Below are 19,136 nucleotides of genomic sequence, written 5' to 3'. Positions count from 1 at the left end.
AACTTATCAATGCAAACATAGATCTAAAACTTTGGTTTGACCCTTTTACCCCATTTACCATCACTAAGAACTTTCCTCACAAAATATATAGGGAAACAATAACCTCCTGGGAACAAAATGGATTCTTATGCTGTTTTCAATGTGTAAATAAATTAAATGTTTTAGATATACATATGATAAAAACTGCTTACAATATTCCAACACAGGACTGGTTAACCTTACAAAGCATTTTAATGTACACTCAAGATTTATGCAGAGTAATTAATGATTCCTCATTTAAAGATATTCCAAATCTAATAAGTTTTCTGTATGACTTTATATATAATAGTTGTGAAAAGAAAAATTCCATTTAAAATCTATATAAAGAGTTAATAACATATAAAACAATTCCCAAACCATCATACTGGGGCAGTTCTTAACAAAAGGTCAGTTATTGCAGTTAACAGAAAACATTAAAACTAACATCTTAATATCAATTAATTACACCTCTAACACACAGTACTGGAAAATATTTAACTGCAAATACTTACATAGAGCATTTTTAACACCAAATAGAATTAAAAAGATCAGTACTACTGCAAATGTTTTTTTCTGGAGGTGTGAAAAGTCAAATAAAGCAGACTGATTCATATTTTTTACGAATATAATAAAATTAAATCATATTGGAATGGAATCAATCATTTTTTACAAACTTTATTTAATGAATCATTTACCTTAACTAAAGTATTGATTATACTAAATGTAAATAAAGGTCCCTACCTGAATAAGACAAATATGTATTTGTTATGGACAATACTTGCTATATCTAGGAAATGCATAACCAGAAGGTGGAATTCAAATACACCCCAACTTTGGAAGAATTCTACACTTTACTGAAGACAACTGCATCAATGGAAATAAAAATCAAAGAACTACAAATCTATCTCATGCCACTGGTAAATAATCCTTGGAAGAAAGTTATATCTTTGTTGGACACTCTGCAATAATCAATATTGTATCTCTAAATGATCTGTTAATTCTATATTTAATAACATACAGTGTATATAATTGAAAGTCAGGCTACTGTAAATATTGTATATAGTTGTTTAAAATGATATTTAAAAATATTATGTAAATGTTATTTTAATTGAAAATAAAACATTATTTGAGGAAAAAAAGTTTGTGGGTAGCAGAATGTGATACAGTTGTGATGTTTTTTCAGACTATTTAGCAATGTGGATGGAAGTAGTGGAAGACAAGGATTATATTAAAATAGGAAAGGGAATAAAAAGAATAAATTAGAAAGTATGGGATTAAATTGAAGAGTGAGAAGTATTGCAGTTATGGGAGGATATAACTATAAAGGACATCTATAAAAACTGGTCTGAATGGTGAATTGAGTTTAAAAAAGTATAAAAACTTTTTTTCCTTGGCAAGATGATATAAGAAAGGAAGAGAACATGAAATATGAGAAAATGTACAGAAATGTATTATAAAATGTAGAGAATAATACAAGAGAGTATTACAATATGGAAAAAGAAATATATAAAAATGAGAAAAAGTTAAGGTATTAACTGCTTAAGCGGAAATATTATTAACAAGGGAGAAGGAATGAAGTATCTGGATATTTGTTTAAAGTAGTTAAGATGGAGATTTGTATAATGAAGGCAATGACAAATGTAAAAGGAGAGGTAAAAAGAACATAATAGCAAATTATGAGTATTGTAGTACTGCATGTAAAAATATGTATTAGAGTAAAAAGAAGGAAAATAAAAGAGAATGGAATGTAAATAAAAATCTAAAACGAGTTAAGACAAAAACCAGAAAAGAAATTAATGTTAGTGAATTAGATAAAGTACTTAGAAAAGTAAATGTTGATATGGTATTGGATCCTGATGGCATAGAATATGGAATATATAAGAAATTAGTGGATTTGCAAAAATAATATTTTGTAAATGCAGTAAATGAATGGTTAAAGGAAGGGTTTCTTTATGCAAAGTAATGTAGTGGGGTATTAAAATTTATATGAAGAAAGATGAGAATAATTAAATAAAAAGTTGGAGATCCATCACAATAAATACCACAGATTATACATTTTATGGGACTAATACAGAGAAGAATGGAATGAAGGATGAGGGATATTATGGAATAAAGTATATATGGTATAAAAGGGAAAGGATATTATTGGTTTTGAGAGAAATTGTGGATGATATTATAAGTAAAAGGGAGAATGTGAAACTTATGGTAGGTGATATTAGCAAGGCATTCAATACCATAAAACACAATGTTTTGTGGAATGTTATGGAGAAGTATGAAACTGGTAACAGTATTAGGAGACTGTGTCTATCAGCATTCAAAATAATAGAGTGAAAGTTTTAGTGAATGTGTGACTGAGAAAAGAAGTGTGTATGAAGTACGGTATAAGACAAGGATGTCCAATGAGTGGAGTATTGTTTGGACTGGCAATAAATGTGATAGTGAGTAAAATAGCTTATAAAATGAAATATGCTAGATATGTGAAGCAAAAAGAGGTGGTGATACCAATAGTTTAGAGATATGCATGCAACACAGTTGTAGTTGCTATGATCAAAACATTTATTTATTTTATCTATTTTTTATTTATTTTTACATTTGTTTACCAGAAATGTCTGACTGGGATTGAGGCCCTATTTCAGTGAAGGCCCAAGGAGAAGAGCTGTACTACAACAAAACTATTACAGAGAAACATACTGACTAACATGAAGTAATAATAAGGATATATATGAAACAATAGAGGCAAAACAGATCTACACAGGAGAGACAGTTCAATATGTCTATTTGAAAGGAGAAAATGTAACAAAGAATGGTGTTCGATATACAAGTACATACATGTATTATATACAAAAACAGAGTTGTTAACACAAATAGCAGGCAAGTGTTACAATTCTTTTTAAAAAAAAATCTTGTCTAAGCTACTGGTAGATTGGCATTATTCTAGGAAAATAATACCTGGCAGTTGGATGAAGGAAGAGAAAGAAATAGAGTGACGTAAAAGATACCAGAGTGTGGGTATGGTGTGAAAAGGTTTAGTGTGCTAAAGGAGAGAAATGAGAAGTAATAGAGAATTAAGAGAGAGTTAAGTGAGAGTAGTGTAAGGAATCTGGATATGGATGGGGAAGTGTTGGTTTGGCTAAATGGCTGTTTAAAGGAAATGAGAATGATCTAGAATAAAGATGGAAGTCAGAACTGTGTGATGTCTTTGGGTGTATATTCTTCATGAATGAATTGTCTTTGGCATAAAATTTGGGAAAAATGTTGTAGCTAAGATGTAATGGAGGGTTTGATAAAAGAAATGAAAGAAACATGTCTTCTGTGGAGTATGTATAGATTAGCATTCAGGGGAAAAGATTTATCTGCTGAATTCTGCATAAATTGGAGAAATAGCATATACGTCAAATGTATGTATGATCCCACAAAAAATTAAAAGGAAATTGTACAACTAGTGTTTTCATTTAGATGAGGTTCAAGATTAAACCCAGTGAAAAAAAGTGTGTTGTATATGAGTGAAGATGAATGGGGATTTGGATTATTAAATCCCTCATTTATTCTGTTTCATTAAACTTGAATGGATTATTAAAGTAGGTAAAAGAAAAAAAATAGTAGTGAAAATGTTAAATATAAGTACAAAAAGTGCTGAGAGATGATGAGAATAAGAAACTGAATATGTAAATGAAGGAATTAAAAAGGACCAAGAAAAATACAAGAAAAGGAAAATAAAAAATAGATAATATAGAGGAAGATAGTAAGATGTAATAAATGTAATAATATGAGGAAGCAATATCAAGTAAATCTATGGGAAAATTTACCAGAAAAACTGATAAAACCATTAAAGTAAGGAAAAAGAAGTGTATCAATATAGAAGAGTGTGATAATTTCCTATGGAGCCTAGTAATAAATAAGTTACCAATAAAGGGGAATATGTTATATAAAAAGAAACATGAATGAGCAGGTTTATCTTGTGGGGAGGGAAAGACAGCAAAGGATGCTTCTTTTTTCTTTTTTTCTTTTCTTCTTCTTTTTTTTTTTTTTTTTGAAATGTAAATGAGTGGTTAAATTCTGGAAAAAGTTGTGTGAAGAAATTCCTTTGAGAATATTAATGGCGTAAGAAATATAGATATGAATATGATGATGTATGGATATTATAAGATGAAGAAAAATGAATATGTAAGAAGGTTAAATAAGAATTTATTTTATGTAATATGGGTTATTTGGAATAAAAAGTTAAATTAAATTATGTTTAATGGAAAATTAATTTTGGTTGATATAGTGTAAAAATTTAGATTATGGTTGTGGAAAGAAAGAGTGGGTGTCAGTTATGGAAGAACAATAATGAAGATGGCATATAGGAATTGCATATACTTACCTGTAAATATTGTTTTGTTTATGTTGTATTAATTAAAATACTCCTATTGTTTTCGACAGGTGCCGTGGGATCTTTTGCATCCACTTGAGTTATCACCAGCTCCGGCAGTTTAAGCCTCAGTTTAACATCTTATCCAAAGGAAAACACACTCAGGATTGCAGCACTCCCTCATGCTGTACTGCAGTGTCAGCAATTTTAAAGTGAATCCAGTGACCTGTGGTGGGAATAGAAACCACAGACTTCTGATATTCCAGCACCACATGTGAATGTGCTACCTATTGAGCCACTGGCACTGGCTATAAATTGGGGAATACAGATACTTGCAGCTTCTAAGAGTGTATGAATTTTCGAAAACTGTGTATTAGTCACTTCTAAAAAGTATTCATACTCATATGTATGTGCTTTTATACAGAGTCACAGCTGTGTATGGGGGAGAAAATCACTGAGCAGTGGCAACTTCTATATGACAACTGACAGGTTCTGAATTTAGGTATATCGGTGGTTGAAGCAGTGGTCTTAAACAGACTGCCTTGCTCAAACATAGTACTTGGGCTGTTGTTACCTAGAGGTACAGTGCAGTTGTCTGGAACCCATATGGTGGTTCATATCATACTGCAATGGTACTCTGGTCAATGGCCTCTAGCATTCAGATTAGCTGATATGGAGGGTAAATTACTGCCTTCAAGAGCTCTTGTGATTATCTGTAGTGAGATCTGAGTTGGATACCTGGAATTCATTATGCTGTAGTCTCCCAGCAGAATTTGAATGACTGCCTGTCATGACTTTGAATGAAATGGCTACTGGACATGATCATGTGTGCCTCATTGATGACATTATGGAATGACACAAAAGTGCAATCAGTTTCTCTCAGCATTTAAACAGAGTAGGTTGCACACACAAAAAGCATTTGTTAAGCTTTCACTTACAGTGCTGTATAATTAAGCAGGTCACCATATTGGTCAGCCATACTGATCTTTTTTTCTACTTGAGTGGTTGCCTCCTTCCCCTGTAACTTAAGTAAATTGACTCATACATTAAGAGCTATAATACTTACCTTATAGCTTTAGGACAACTTAGGAAACCTTGTAAACTGCAACAGCCTGACATTTGAACAAGTAACCCTTGTAAAAATTCCCAAAACTGTATACTGTTGGTCTGTCTTTCCTGCTAAACATAAGTGAAATTACAGTGCTGAGTGCATGTAACATTAAAACTAAAGTACTGAGTGCAAATAACACAGTGCTGAGTGCAGATTTTAGCCCTTACATTCAACTTACCTCTGGTGTGGTGTCTTGAGTCAATCAGGGTATTCCCTGTAACCACTCCCACTGCCTTCTCTTTTCCCCCACCCCCCTCTTTCCTCCAACAGTTTAAACTGCCACAATTCAGTACAGGCATCATTTTCAAATCTAGGTGCTTAGGATTTCCCTCTCTCTTCCCCCCTTAGCTGACCTGGTGTGACTCAGAGTAAGTTTCTTCATTGTATGGAGTTTTTGTGTAACTGAATGACCTGCTACTAAATTCTGATTCTGCACAGACTGCCCTATATATTTTTTTCAGAGGCTCTATAAGTAGTAGCTAGTGACTTTACTGAATTTCTTTGGTAATATTTGTGTTTAAACTGAACCTGTACCTAGAGAAAGTGTATAATCAGAGCTCCTACTTGCTGCATGTGTTTTTAATGTTCAAACTGCACACACACATTGAAGAAGTGCTTTTATGACTTGAATAACTTGGGATAGCTATACCTGAAGTGCTTTTACTGGCAAATTTCCAGTTGTACAATTGTGAACAATTGATTTAGTTTTTCTGGTATATCTTTAAAATCTGGCAAGTGTTTATTTACTGCTTTTCTCTCTTGCTTAAGTTTCTTAGCATTTAAAAAGAGTAGGTTGCACACACAAAAAGCATTTGTTAAGCTTTCACTTACAGTGTTGTGTAATTAAGCAGGTCACCATATTGGTCAGCCATAGGGCTCTTTTTTTCTACTTGAGTGGTTGCCTCCTTCTCCTGTAACTTAAGTAAATTGACTCTTACATTAAGAGCTATAATACTTACCTTACAGCTTTAGGACACATTAGGAAACTTTGTAAACTGCAATAGCCCTGCTACATTCGCCCTCGCTACGCTTGGGCTCTCTTCGCTCCCCTCCCTGCCCCAATTCCCTCCCGCCCCCGGTACCTCTAAATTTATAGTACTATAGCCACTCCCCCACTTTCTAGATCGTATATGCTTTCATCTGGGATAATTCCACCCACCCCCATTCTACTACCTACATTTTAATAGCACATATTAGCTTTCATCTGGCATTCTCCCATCCCCATTCCAGTACCTTTACCTCACCACTCTATCTTCTGGTGTTGCATCACCAGGTAAAACAGTTCCTTAACTCACTAGCTGAATCACAGATAATGATATACTCCTCTTTACTACCCCTCTTGTTCACACCATACCTCCTTACCTTGTACGAAAACCAGTTTCTCAGGGGATTTCAGGTCCCAAAAGGCCATACTATCACCCCAGCTGTAAATCCTTCCACCTTCAACCATACTTACAGTACCAGATCCTTTCCAACATCTTGTTCAGTCTATCAACATCTCAACCCCAGGCACATTAGCTCTAGATCCAAACACTACCACAAACTAATAAACAAAGTCCTGAAGTTCATCACCAAGTATAGACTCAACCTAATACTTGGTGGTGATATTCACCCCAATCCTGGCCCACTCACTTCAGATGTACATACCCCCTCTACTTGCAATCTAAGCTACAAACCTACAATTAATAGGCCAACTAACTCTCTCCTAGTCTGTCATCTCAATATTAGAAGCATTAATAACAAGGTACATGAATTGAATGCACTTCTGGATGCCCACTCCCCTAAGATTCTCTGTTTATCTGAAACCTGGTTAAAACCTAATACTAAAGACAATGAAGTGTTACCACCCGGGTACAACATACACAGGCTGGATCATGCTTCGAGGAAGGGGGTGGGGTAGCTGTACTCTATAAATCTGAGTTGAATGTCACCATAGATGTAATACAACCACCTCAGATTAATAACTCAGAGATTCTTGCCACCAAATTGCAACTTAATAAAAATGAATGCATTAATATCATCTGTATGTACATTCCCCCAGGTAACAATATATCTACATTTGAAGATATCCTGCACTGGCTATCATGTCACTACCCCCAAGAAACCCTACTACTTGGAGACTTTAACATAGACTGGGGCACCTGTTCCTCAGAATCCCCAACCACCCATATTAGCCTGCATGCATCTACACAAATTGTATCCACCCCTACCAGGATAGGTAAACCCAACCAAAAGGAAAGTATACTTGACTGGGTACTCATAAATAATCACCCCCCACTGTACACCTCTGGTACCTCCTTGATGGCCTAAGCGATCACCTTCTCACATATGTAATTAAGGACAAAACCATTAATTGCCAACAACCCTTACTCAGAAAAGTTAGAAGCAATAAAAACTTTGACCCTGCCAAATTCCAACAAGAACTAAACTCATGTAATTGGTCAATTTTAAAACACATCCCCTTAGAGGAAGCAGTAGCATACTTTAACAACAAATTCCTTGAGATCCTTGATTTGCATGCACCTGTTCATTCAAAGAGAACCAAGGCAAAAACTGTGCCATGGCTTTCTAAAGAGTCTAAACTCAAAATTACCCTTAAAAACAAAGCATGGGCTTTATGGCGTTCTTCTAAAGACCCTCAAGATTACATTAAATACAGGCAATCCAGGAATGAAACCAAAAAATCAATTTTACAAGACAAAAAAACAATACTACTGCAATTTACAGACAGTAAATCAAAATAACCCTCAGAAGTTTTGGGCAGGTTTAAATATCTACTACATCCTGGACAAACTTCAACCCCAATCCCTACTCTACTATTGATAAAACCCCTGAAGATGTTTCTGATAGTTTTAACCAATTCTTTACTGAGACAATTCATGCCCTAGCTAGCCAACTACCTCCTAGCTCCCCTGGTCCTGAAAGTAGCACCCCTAGAAACCTACTCGCGTTCAGCTTCCAACCAGTCACCACTTCACTTATCCATACCTTGATCAAAAAATTAAAACCCACTACACTTTCTGCTTATCAACTCCCTGCTGAGTACCTACAAAAATCAGCTGATGCTCTTGCTTACCCCGTCTCAATACTAATCAATCAAACCATAGTAGAAGCTAAAATTCCCACCATCTTGAAAATATCCTATGTAATCCCACTTCACAAAGGAGGCAGCTCTACTGAATTCTCCAATTATAGGCAAATAGCTATACTCTGTCCATTTGCAAAGATTATGGAAAAATGTATTCATAGACAAATCATGCACCGCTTAATCCAGAATCACCTTATGGCAGACACTCAGCATGGCTTCTGTCCTCATCACAGCACTACGTCAGCCCTCCTAGCCTTTACCAACACCATAAACCATAATCGCAACAATAAAGCCCTCTTCTTGGATCTTTCCAAGGCATTCGATATGGTTGATCACCAACTTTTAATCCACACCCTGCAAACATTCTGTCTAGATACTGGAGCCCTTCACTGGTTTCAATCCTACTTTACTGGTCAACAGCAGGCTGTCCTCTGGAAGAACAAACTCTCTAACCTTCTACCTAACACCCTTGGAGTACCACAAGGCTCTATACTAGGGCCCTTGCTGTTCTACATCTTCATTAATGACCTTTATACTGTCATCCCAAAAGTCAGCTGTATCCAATATGCTGATGACTCTACTCTGATTTGCTCAGCCACATCTCCAGTAGAGTTATGGTCAGCTATCCAGACCACCTTTAATACAATAGAAAACTGGCTTTCTGAACATCATCTGATCCTAAATCCCAACAAAAACTAAAATGCTGTTATTTTCACCAACACGTAGGTCTACCGCTTTCACCTTTTCCATAAAATCTAATGATGGCACAATAATCTCCCCTGACCCCTCTACAAAACTATTAGGTGTCATCATAGACAATAATCTAAAATTTGACCTACATGTTAACCAAACTATCAAAACCATCAATAAAAATCTAGGGTCACTTTTCAGAATAAAAGCCTTCCTAACCCCTCCAGCTAAAATTGCCATAGCTCGCTCTCACCTTCTTTCAACCCTTCTGTATGCATCCCCTCTACTCTTGAATTTAAACAAGACTGTCCTTAACAAACTCTCAATTTGCTACAACCACATTGCCAGGTTTGCCACTGGGCTGCCTTTTAGGACACATCATTGCATCAGTCTAAATCAGCTTGGGTGGCTTGAACTACCCAGCCTAATCCAGTATAACCAACTGATTATGGCTTATAAAATCCTCTATAATCCGGACAATACTCCTGCACTTAAAAATATTATCACCCCCTATAACAATCCTAGACTGCTTCGATCCTCTAACAAACTACTAATTCAGACTAGCAAAATTAATAACACAGCCAGTGATTCTCTCTTTGCAAACTCTGTAAGTAGATCCTGGAACTCTCTTCCAGCTGATATTACCTTACTTTCCACCTTAGATCAATTTAAAACTAGACTCAAACAACATTTGTCACTTAACTGGCTATGTCAATGTATCAAGCCTAGCTAACTCTCTATAGAATGTGTAAAAATCTGTTAACCAGCTTACTGTGTAATTTAATTTAATCCTGACTTGAGCTCAGGATTAGCTGTAACCTGTGGAACTTGTTTAACTTGCTTACTTATGTAATCTATGTAAATAGTCTGTAATATGTAATGCTGGTATTATGTAATGCTGTATCTGCTTACCCTTGGAGCTTTTCTCCCCGGGCCTCCACTGAAATGGACATGCATCCAGTCAGACTATCCCAGTCAACAAATGTAAAATAAATAAATAAAAAATAAAATAAAAGTCCAGACGTCATTTCTGTTGGTACATAGTGGTTGATTTTCACAGTTCATATTGTCTTTTTCTGTCATTGATCTAAATGCCTTGATGTTATTTTAGATTGTGTAATGCAATGAGTAAGCATATTAAAATTGAAAGATCCTAACCAATTTTCTCAGAATTAATTATGTAATGACTCTTGGAAAAAAGACATAGAAGCTACATTTCTATAAATTCACTGCACAATAAAGCTAGCACATGGCCACCATTTTGGGTGTCCATGCAGTGGTAATCAAGTAAAGAAAGATTTTAAAAAGAACAGATCACAAATCTCACATACAACCCAGCAAATTACTTAAAAAGAAAAATAAATACAAACATCAGCTCCACAACAGCATCATTCTGTCTATGTCATCTAGCATTTCAGTTTCAGCAACTTTATCAAGCTTAGAGTACCTGTGGTCTAGGGGGAAAAAACTTTCCCTCACACTTGAACCCAAAGCAATAGCCTGTCAAGAATACTCCTAAAACAAATAAAATGCATCACTCTGGTTGATTTATTTTGTGCTGATGGTTCTGTCGAATACAAAGTAAATAAAATATCTATATCCTCTCATGTGTCTGCACTTATTACATAATTATTTTAAGTAATACATTATTTTTACGTCTATATTTTCTGAAGTAGTATTGCAATGGAAATAAGGTGAAATAAACTACTTAAATTTATAGGTTGGCATAATGGTTAAGGTGTTTACCTTACAAACATAAGGTGTAGGGTTTGATTCTCACATGGGGTAATTGGCTAGGCTGAAAATGGCCCACAAGGACAGTTAGCCTAGTACTAATCTTTGAACCCTATAATGCAAAATGTTTATACTGTTTGATATTTCTATATATGTTTATCTCCCAAAGAGAATATATATGACAGCTTCCTGATGGACTTTATAGGGTAGGAACTTCTGTGATGGAGTATAAAAATAACAAATGCAAATGTTTCTATTTGTAAAAATGCAGTTTAGAGAGACTGTAAAATTTAGATTAAATATAACTGCTATTTTAGTTTTATTAGAAGAAAGGTAAAAAATATATACTTCTCATACAACACCATCAGCTCCTGAAAATGTTTCAAATAACACTATTTACAGATCATTGTAATGTTTATTTTATCAGTTATTATTACCTTCTATAAAACAAATTCCCCATATATGTTTTAAAGGACAGATACAGTGGATCTAAATAATTCATATAAGAAGTGTGCAGTCATATATTACTATATTGATAGTACAAGCAATGGGTTAGTTTTTCAAATACTATCAAATGGTCATAAAAATGAATATTAAAAATGAAATAACTGTTTCTTATTTCCAACATAAATACTAGTTTTCTGTATTGTTTAATACCAGTAATACAAGACAGGGATGTAGGATGGACTCACTCAAGCCTGACAGGGATCATTTCACTTAAGCCTTTCACTTCGCAAACCACCCCAAGGTATAAACAGGTTGCAGCATTACAAATGCCCTGTAGTGGATTGTTACAATAAATGTTTTCATGGCCAGTCTTGAACCCTCATTTTGCATAGTTAATGTATTATGGTATTTTGGTATTTACTTCTTCTTCTTCTTTTGGTATTTCTCTGTTAGGGGTCACCACAACAGATCACCTGTCCACTCATGATTGGCGGTGGAGTTTTTATAATGTTGAGTTGCCAGCCCAGCACCCAACCTTCCACAGAAGGCACACATATGTACACATTCACACCTAGGGCCAATTTAGAGTGTCCAATTCACCTACAGCATGTATTTGAGATGTGGGGGAAACTGGAGCACCCAGAAGAAACCCACACGACCAAAGGGAGGACATGCAGACTCTGCACAGAAGGCTTCCCAGCCGAGGATCGAACCAGAGAACCTCTTGCTGTGAGGCAGCAACACTAACTGCCGCTCCACCACAGCCACCCTGTATTATGGTGCCATGTGTTGAAAGCCACTTTTCTTTTTAGTTGTGTTGTTTTCTCCAACAGATAGCTAAAGAATATTATTAAAAGAATTTGTACAAAACTTTCCAACAAAGGATGCTACAATTATAGAAAAGTTGACATTATTTGTCAGTCATCTTACATTATTTATTTAAAAAGTCTGCATAAATATTTAGACTAAAGAAGTTTGGCTTTTCCCGGTTAGGGGTCGCCACAGTGGAACTCCGGTCTGCTCATGATTGGCAGTGGATTTTTATGGTGCCGATTTGCCAGCCTGATGCCCAACCTTCAAACGAAGGCACGCCCATTCACATTCGCACCTACCTGCATGTCTTTAACATCACTCAACCATGGGGAGGACATGCAGACTCCACACATAAGGCGCTCCAGCAGAGAATCGAACAAGAGAACCTAAACATTTATTTAAATTTTAACAAAACTTACCATTTTCTGTTTGAAGACGAGCTCTTTGAACATTAATGTCATTAATCAAACGTTGGCTTTCTTCACTCTTGGTTTTTGCTTCATTCAGCTGATCTTCCATAGCACGGCACAACTTCTCAAAGTTTGACTTTAATGCAAACAAAGAAAATTAATGATTGTAATAGAAGGTTTAAGATATCATACTCATTGTTAAAGACTATATAAATATGATTGTTACCTTTCCTTTAGAAACAGATTCCATGTTACTTGCTAAATCGTCAATTTCCATCTTCAGTTCACTCTTTTCCTTCTCCAGTTTCTGCTTAACACGCTGGAGGTTGTCGACTTGCTCCCCAAGCTCTGCAACGCTGTCAGCATGTTTCTTCCGAAGAGCAGCAGCTGTGGCTTCATGCTGCAATGTAGCCTCCTCAAGATCCCGACGCAGTTTCAGGAATTCTGCTTCCCGTTTCTTGTTCATTTCAATCTGGACCGATGTTGCTCCACCTGCTTCCTCAAGTCGCTCACTGATCTCCTCCAGTTCTCTGGCATAATCGGCTCTTTGTTTTTCAGCTTTTGCACGAGCTGCACGTTCTGCTTCTATTTCTTCTTCAAGCTCTTCTATACGTGCCTAAGAAATCACATTCATCTTTAGTGTATGGTTTGTATGATTTTAAAAGTGCATATTTAACAGTGTTTCTTTCATATCAGCATACAGCAAAACTTTAATTTATGGTTAATTTATTGGCTTTGGATTTTTTAATTTTCTGTTATACTGCAGACAGTTACCCAGGCAATAGTCACCAAATTTTTACCTACTTAAAATATGTGTTTCAGGACTTTCCCTTTGGGGTTATCAAGTATAAATGTATGAAAAGTAGTATAATAACCCAATGTTATTATGTTCAGATTATAGTGATTTTTTGCTTGCATTTTATTATCACTATTAATAATTTGTCAACACTTTTTTCATTGTATTTCCTTACATGTGTACTTGTTGATTTTAAAAGTCCTGCATTTTATTTAACTGTGTTTTTCTGTTTACAGCTTGTTTTTATTTTATGCAATATTTTATTATGTATTATTTTATTTTACGTGGTCACAAAAAGAGCTAGAATTATCTGTTTTTGGGACACAGAATATGTACACTTTAGTCCTATGTGACTGCAATGAGTAATTGGTAGTATTGTAATTAATAATCTATAATACTGTAATGAGTAGCTGGTAGTACTGTAATTAGTAATTGGTAGTACTGCAATGAGTGATTGGTAGTACTGCAATGAGTAATCGGTAGTACTGTAATGAGTAATTGGTAGTGCTGTAACGAGTAACTGGCAGTTCTATAATGAGCAAAGAGTAGTACTGTAATGAGTAATTGTTAGCACTGCAATTAGTAATCAGTAATATGTTCACTGGGATTACGGAATGAATAATACGTTTGTGAATAGTTCAGGATTCAGCTGCATTGGTGGTAAACTGGTAGCACAGACAAAATTGTAGTGAGTTGTGTAATGATTTCAGTTGCCATCTCAGGCACTTGGGTTTTTCATTTCAATTCATTATTACCTTTCCTTTCATCTGTTGCATCAGCATGCATATACCACAGTTCTTTGTGGTTACAATGAGCACTTAATTCATTGCTCACTGCAGCATGCACCAGAAAAGAATAATATGAAAAGACAGTGCAAAATTTCATCTGACTCGGTGCCATATCTGCTGTTAGCATCTGTATTGCAGGTGGTCTAGGGTCAGGTTCTAACTACTGCAGCTACCATTTTCTGACTTTAATATACAGAAACATAACGTTTTGTAACAGGTCAGAATAAGTGACATCTAGCTGTATAGCATAATAGCCAAGGTTAGCCAAACTGAATTAACCCCCAATAATTGTTAAAATGGTTGTATATCCCTTTCGTGATATGTTGAATTCAATAAAGTTTTTGAACCCACTACCATTTATTAAAGCCTGCTTATTATATTCAAAATCACACTGTGAGAAAAAAAATCACCTTGTCCGGTGGTGACTACTACTCTCTTACACACACTCACATTCATATGCGCCTGTTTTGTCAAACATTGCTTCCTTGTTCCTGTTTGATTCTTTATTCCAAATCTTGTCTTATAAGCCTTCTGCGACAGGAACTGTACCATTCAGATGGCCTTTTCTGTTCAGCCTCACCCTACTTGTCTCTATACAAAAATGTGCCTCCAGAATACCACATACTGTATTCTACATTATTAATTCTGTTATGGAGAAAAAATAACGTTGTGTTTTCCTCCAAAAATACTTTTCCCTATGCATCCTTTGCTCTCAGTATTCCTTAGAACCTCCTTACACTGTTTTTTTTTACTTTTATTATCATTAGAGAGCTTGAACTCTATATATTTCATAGATGTGCACACCACACTTTGTGTGATTGTAATTAATATTTCTAATTCCTTGTTTTCTAAATACAGCTTCCTTATATGCTATGGTTTGAAAACAAATGCATGGTAATCATTTAAATATTCAGATAGCTATGTGTAAACAGATTATTATAACTTATTTTCTTTTCTCTGTGCTCACTTAACCAAAAACTTATCAAGGTCATTGGATGTGCCTTGCACCTTTCATAAATAAACTAGAAATTAACAGATATAAAGTCCAATCTGTGACAGTTAAAGCCTGGTTATTGTACTTCTTGACCACTGTGACTTATTCTACACAAATGCTTAATTTAACAGAAATGCTATTTTAGTATGCCAAATATATATCATATAAGTATATTCCTACTATTGCATTGGGGTTGAGTTGTGGCTGAAATATGCCTTTGAAGCAGCCAGCCTACCAGTCAATAAATAAATATAGATTCTGAAGGAGCTTTTATAGAAGTATGTAGTACAAGATTATTAGAACTACCTTACCAGTAATCTGCTACAACAGATGTAACAGTTATGCAATCATTTAGTGATTAAAGAGACAAATCTTTAATGGTTTGGACCCTGTTATTTTCTTAATGAACCTTGTCATTCATATATATGGAACTGGTTATAATATTATTATTTAGTATCAACGATTTAAATGTATTTTTGTTGTTGATTTAACAGTATAGTTCTTCATGTTATTGCTTAAAATAGTTATAAATAAAACCAGATTAAAAATAGTTATAAATAAAACTAGATTAGCATATCTGACAATCTTGTCTGAAAAATGGAGTGGTTTTCTATCTTCTGAACATTCTCAGTAGTACAAAGCAGTTTTACTGTGAAAACTTTACATCTGTCTTAACTAAGGTGTAACTATGACATACAAGCAACAGAAAATCAAGAAAGTGCTATACTAAATGATGCACAGTTCAATAGTCGTTTTTGTAGGACGCTATGCTTTTTGTACTCCTGAATTGGACACTGTTCTCATACCTTGACCTCTTCTTATACTACCCCAAAGGTCACACATTCAACTACCACAAAGGTCACACAAACTCAACTACCACAAAGGTCATACAAACTCAACTACCACAAAGGTCACACAAACTTAGCTACCATAAAGGTCATGCAAACTCGGAGAAGAACTAGTTCTGTGGAGTAGAGGGATAAAGCCCAGAGTAAGACCTTGAAGACTTGAGCTCAAACAGTAATTCATGCACTGGAATGGCCAGCTGGGTGGAAGATGCCATTGGCATGCTTACTCTGACTTGCTCATTCACAGGAGAAGTGTGGTAGTTCTATTAGGCTGATCATCAACATACAAAAGGAAGCTTGCAGGGCCCAGAAAATGAATGGGACCAGGGGCATGGATGTGGTGACCCGATATTGGTGGTGGTACCCTTCATTGTACATAGGTGGAAGCACATTCAAGTAATGTGAGGATGTAAGACACCTTCTAGTAATGCAGGTGCTCACTTTAGCTACCAGGGGCGGAATTAAGGTCTCATCACAAAACACCCTCATTACAAATGCCAGCAATGGTACAGCCTCCATAACAGCCTGTATGATAGTCCCTTCATCGAATCTTCCTCCAAACTGGGAATGATCCATCAAAGACATTTCTTAGATTTTAACAGTTAGGCAGGCATACAGCTATAGTTACAACATGCTCAAGCAGACATGATTTAGAGTAACACTAATGCAGGTAAATGAAGAAAAAGGTGATGGTTCAAACACATTGTTTTCAAACACATTGTTGTCAGCAATGCCCCCAAATAATTTTCAGATTCTGGATTTTTTCTGCTCATATCATCTTTAAATGATGGAATAAACAATAGATTATACTACAATCATCTTAAACTTTAGTCAAGCAAAGACATGGATATTAGCACAAGAAAAGCAATGCCTACAAGAAATCCTTCTACATTTGGTACATAACATATCAGTGCTACAGAGCTATTAATACCTATGTACTTAAAGATGTTAAATCTGGTCCATAGAGTAATGAAATGTAACTCTCACCTGTAACTCCTTAATCTTCTTCTGCAACTGAGCACCAAGTAATTGTTCATCTTCTATTTTGCTAAGTAACTGGCTGATCTCAAATTCCTTCCTATTAAATAAAAATATATTTAGCAACAACGTAGTAATTATTAATACACTATACTACTTTAAATCATACAGTGATACGAAAAGTCTTACTTCTTCAGTTTTTCTTCCTGCTGTTGCCTGTCATTTTCTAAATCCATTATTGTTTCTTGAGCCAACTTGAGGTCACCTTCAAGCTTTCTCTTTGCCCTTTCTAGGTCCATCCGGAGCTTCTTTTCTTGTTCCAAAGACCCTTCAAGCTGTAATACCAATAAATACATTTAGTGAAACTCTGAAAACACAATCTGTGACATTCAGAAAATGTAAGCTTTGCATTCTGCCTCTTACATCATCTACTTGCTGTTCCAGTTTAGCTTTGGTCTTGGTCAGAGTATTGACTTTGTCCTCTTCTGCTTGTAAATCATCCAAAGTTTGTTGATGTGCCTCCTGAAGGGCCTTCTTCTCCTTGGTCAGCTTGATAATGCTCTCTTCTAAAGCAGTCATTTCTTCAGTGAGGTTTTTAACCTACAATGGAAAAAAATTTGCGTACTGTGAATCTAGAAATGCATATGATCTCATTACCTCAAAAAGATAACTAATATCTACAATTCTGAAATTATTACTGTTCAGTCAAAAAAATCATATATTTTCTATAAAACTGACCCTGTAATTGTGTCCTCATAGACCTGAACTCTGTGTGCTGCATAACATTTTGAATATAGAAACCAGAATGTTGTCTCTCCATTAAAGATCATGTTGTGTTTCCACTATCAAGATTTTTCTTCTAGCCAGTGCCATGGCATAGAGAAACAAAGGTTTAACTATGGCCCAGGCAACCTATGTTTGATTAGCGGCTTGGGAGTGTGAGATGCTAGCAGGGAGCAACAACATGCCTATCCTGGGGAAAGTGTTAATCTGGGTGTTCCCTGCAGGGAGGTGAGGTCCATAGAGGAGACTAGCCCTCAGATGTAACGGGCGAATGCAGGGGAATGTGGAGGAATACCGAGAAGCAGGTCATAAATGAAAAACATTCCCTGGTGGATGCAGTCAACAGCATCACACCCAGGACACTTTTAGGTTCCATACTGGTGCAGCCTTAGAAAAGAGCTAATCTGGCAGCAATGGGAGAGGTTGACCGGCCTGGTAATGGATGGGGTACTGTGGTAGCCGAAAAGAATGAAACAGAGAGGTAGCAAAAAAAGATTATTCTTCTAAACTACTTACCATTCAGGAAAATAAACAAGGTTAACATAAGGAGATCCTGTGCACTTACATCCCTCTACCTGGAGTAGGTAGATGATCCCAGAGGGAAAATACTGACATCTGACAGGCATTTGCATGAATAGTTCTTTAGCTCTAAGTTAATGGAAATTTTCATCTTTGTGGATTAAGGTGGTCCAGTATCTGTGTACTTTATGGTAACTCTGTGGACACAACTATTTATTTATTTATTTATTTTATTTATTTATTTAAATTGTCCTTTTGGAAACGGTTAAACTTGATTAAAATTACTTGACCCATTATCTTATTTTTTTGCATGAATTTTGTTAGGATTGTTTTATTTTATACTGTATGTATTTATTTCTGAGTTTTAAACAGTGTTTAACCTGCACGTGGTACTGTTTCCTCTATATTAAATGCTTTAGGTCTCAGAAAATATTTAATAAACTGACAGCTGAAAATAAATGCTTAAGAAAGTAAGATATGTTTATAAAAATGAATCATTATAATGACAGCAGATACTGTCATACATTCACATTTTTATTGCCCTGCAACAATGTTGTCAAATAAAGGAAATTAGAAAGATACGTTTTTGTAAACAAACATCAGATAGAAAAAAAAAAAAAACAGTTAAAAAGTCACACAACAGTAAACAGTAAATATGCAATATCTGGGACATAACAATCAAAGTAGGTGCGGAGCTTTTAGTTAGTTATAAACTCAGATTATAATGATGGCAAGGCATATGTAGAACTAGTGAACAACATCATGTTT

The 19,136-nt window shown here is 35.4% G+C and overlaps 1 protein-coding gene across 1 annotated transcript in view; it reads right to left on the bottom strand.

The window, feature by feature from the left end:
• The window catches only part of LOC122789098 (myosin-4-like), a 235,286-nt gene that overhangs the window by 69,899 nt on the left and 146,251 nt on the right, over positions 1–19,136 (bottom strand). The window contains exons 24-28 of the mRNA XM_044056298.1: positions 17,490–17,666; positions 17,256–17,401; positions 17,076–17,166; positions 12,889–13,278; positions 12,672–12,798 (exon numbers count right to left, since the gene is read on the bottom strand). Of these exons, the coding sequence (XP_043912233.1) occupies positions 12,672–12,798; positions 12,889–13,278; positions 17,076–17,166; positions 17,256–17,401; positions 17,490–17,666 (931 nt within the window). The remainder of the gene's footprint in view (positions 1–12,671; positions 12,799–12,888; positions 13,279–17,075; positions 17,167–17,255; positions 17,402–17,489; positions 17,667–19,136) is intronic.

The sequence above is a fragment of the Protopterus annectens genome, chromosome 14.part0, assembly GCF_019279795.1.
Source record: "Protopterus annectens isolate FY-2018-M chromosome 14.part0, PAN1.0, whole genome shotgun sequence".
Classification (NCBI taxonomy): Eukaryota; Metazoa; Chordata; order Ceratodontiformes; family Protopteridae; genus Protopterus; species Protopterus annectens.
This window is presented reverse-complemented; position numbering and strand designations above follow the sequence as displayed.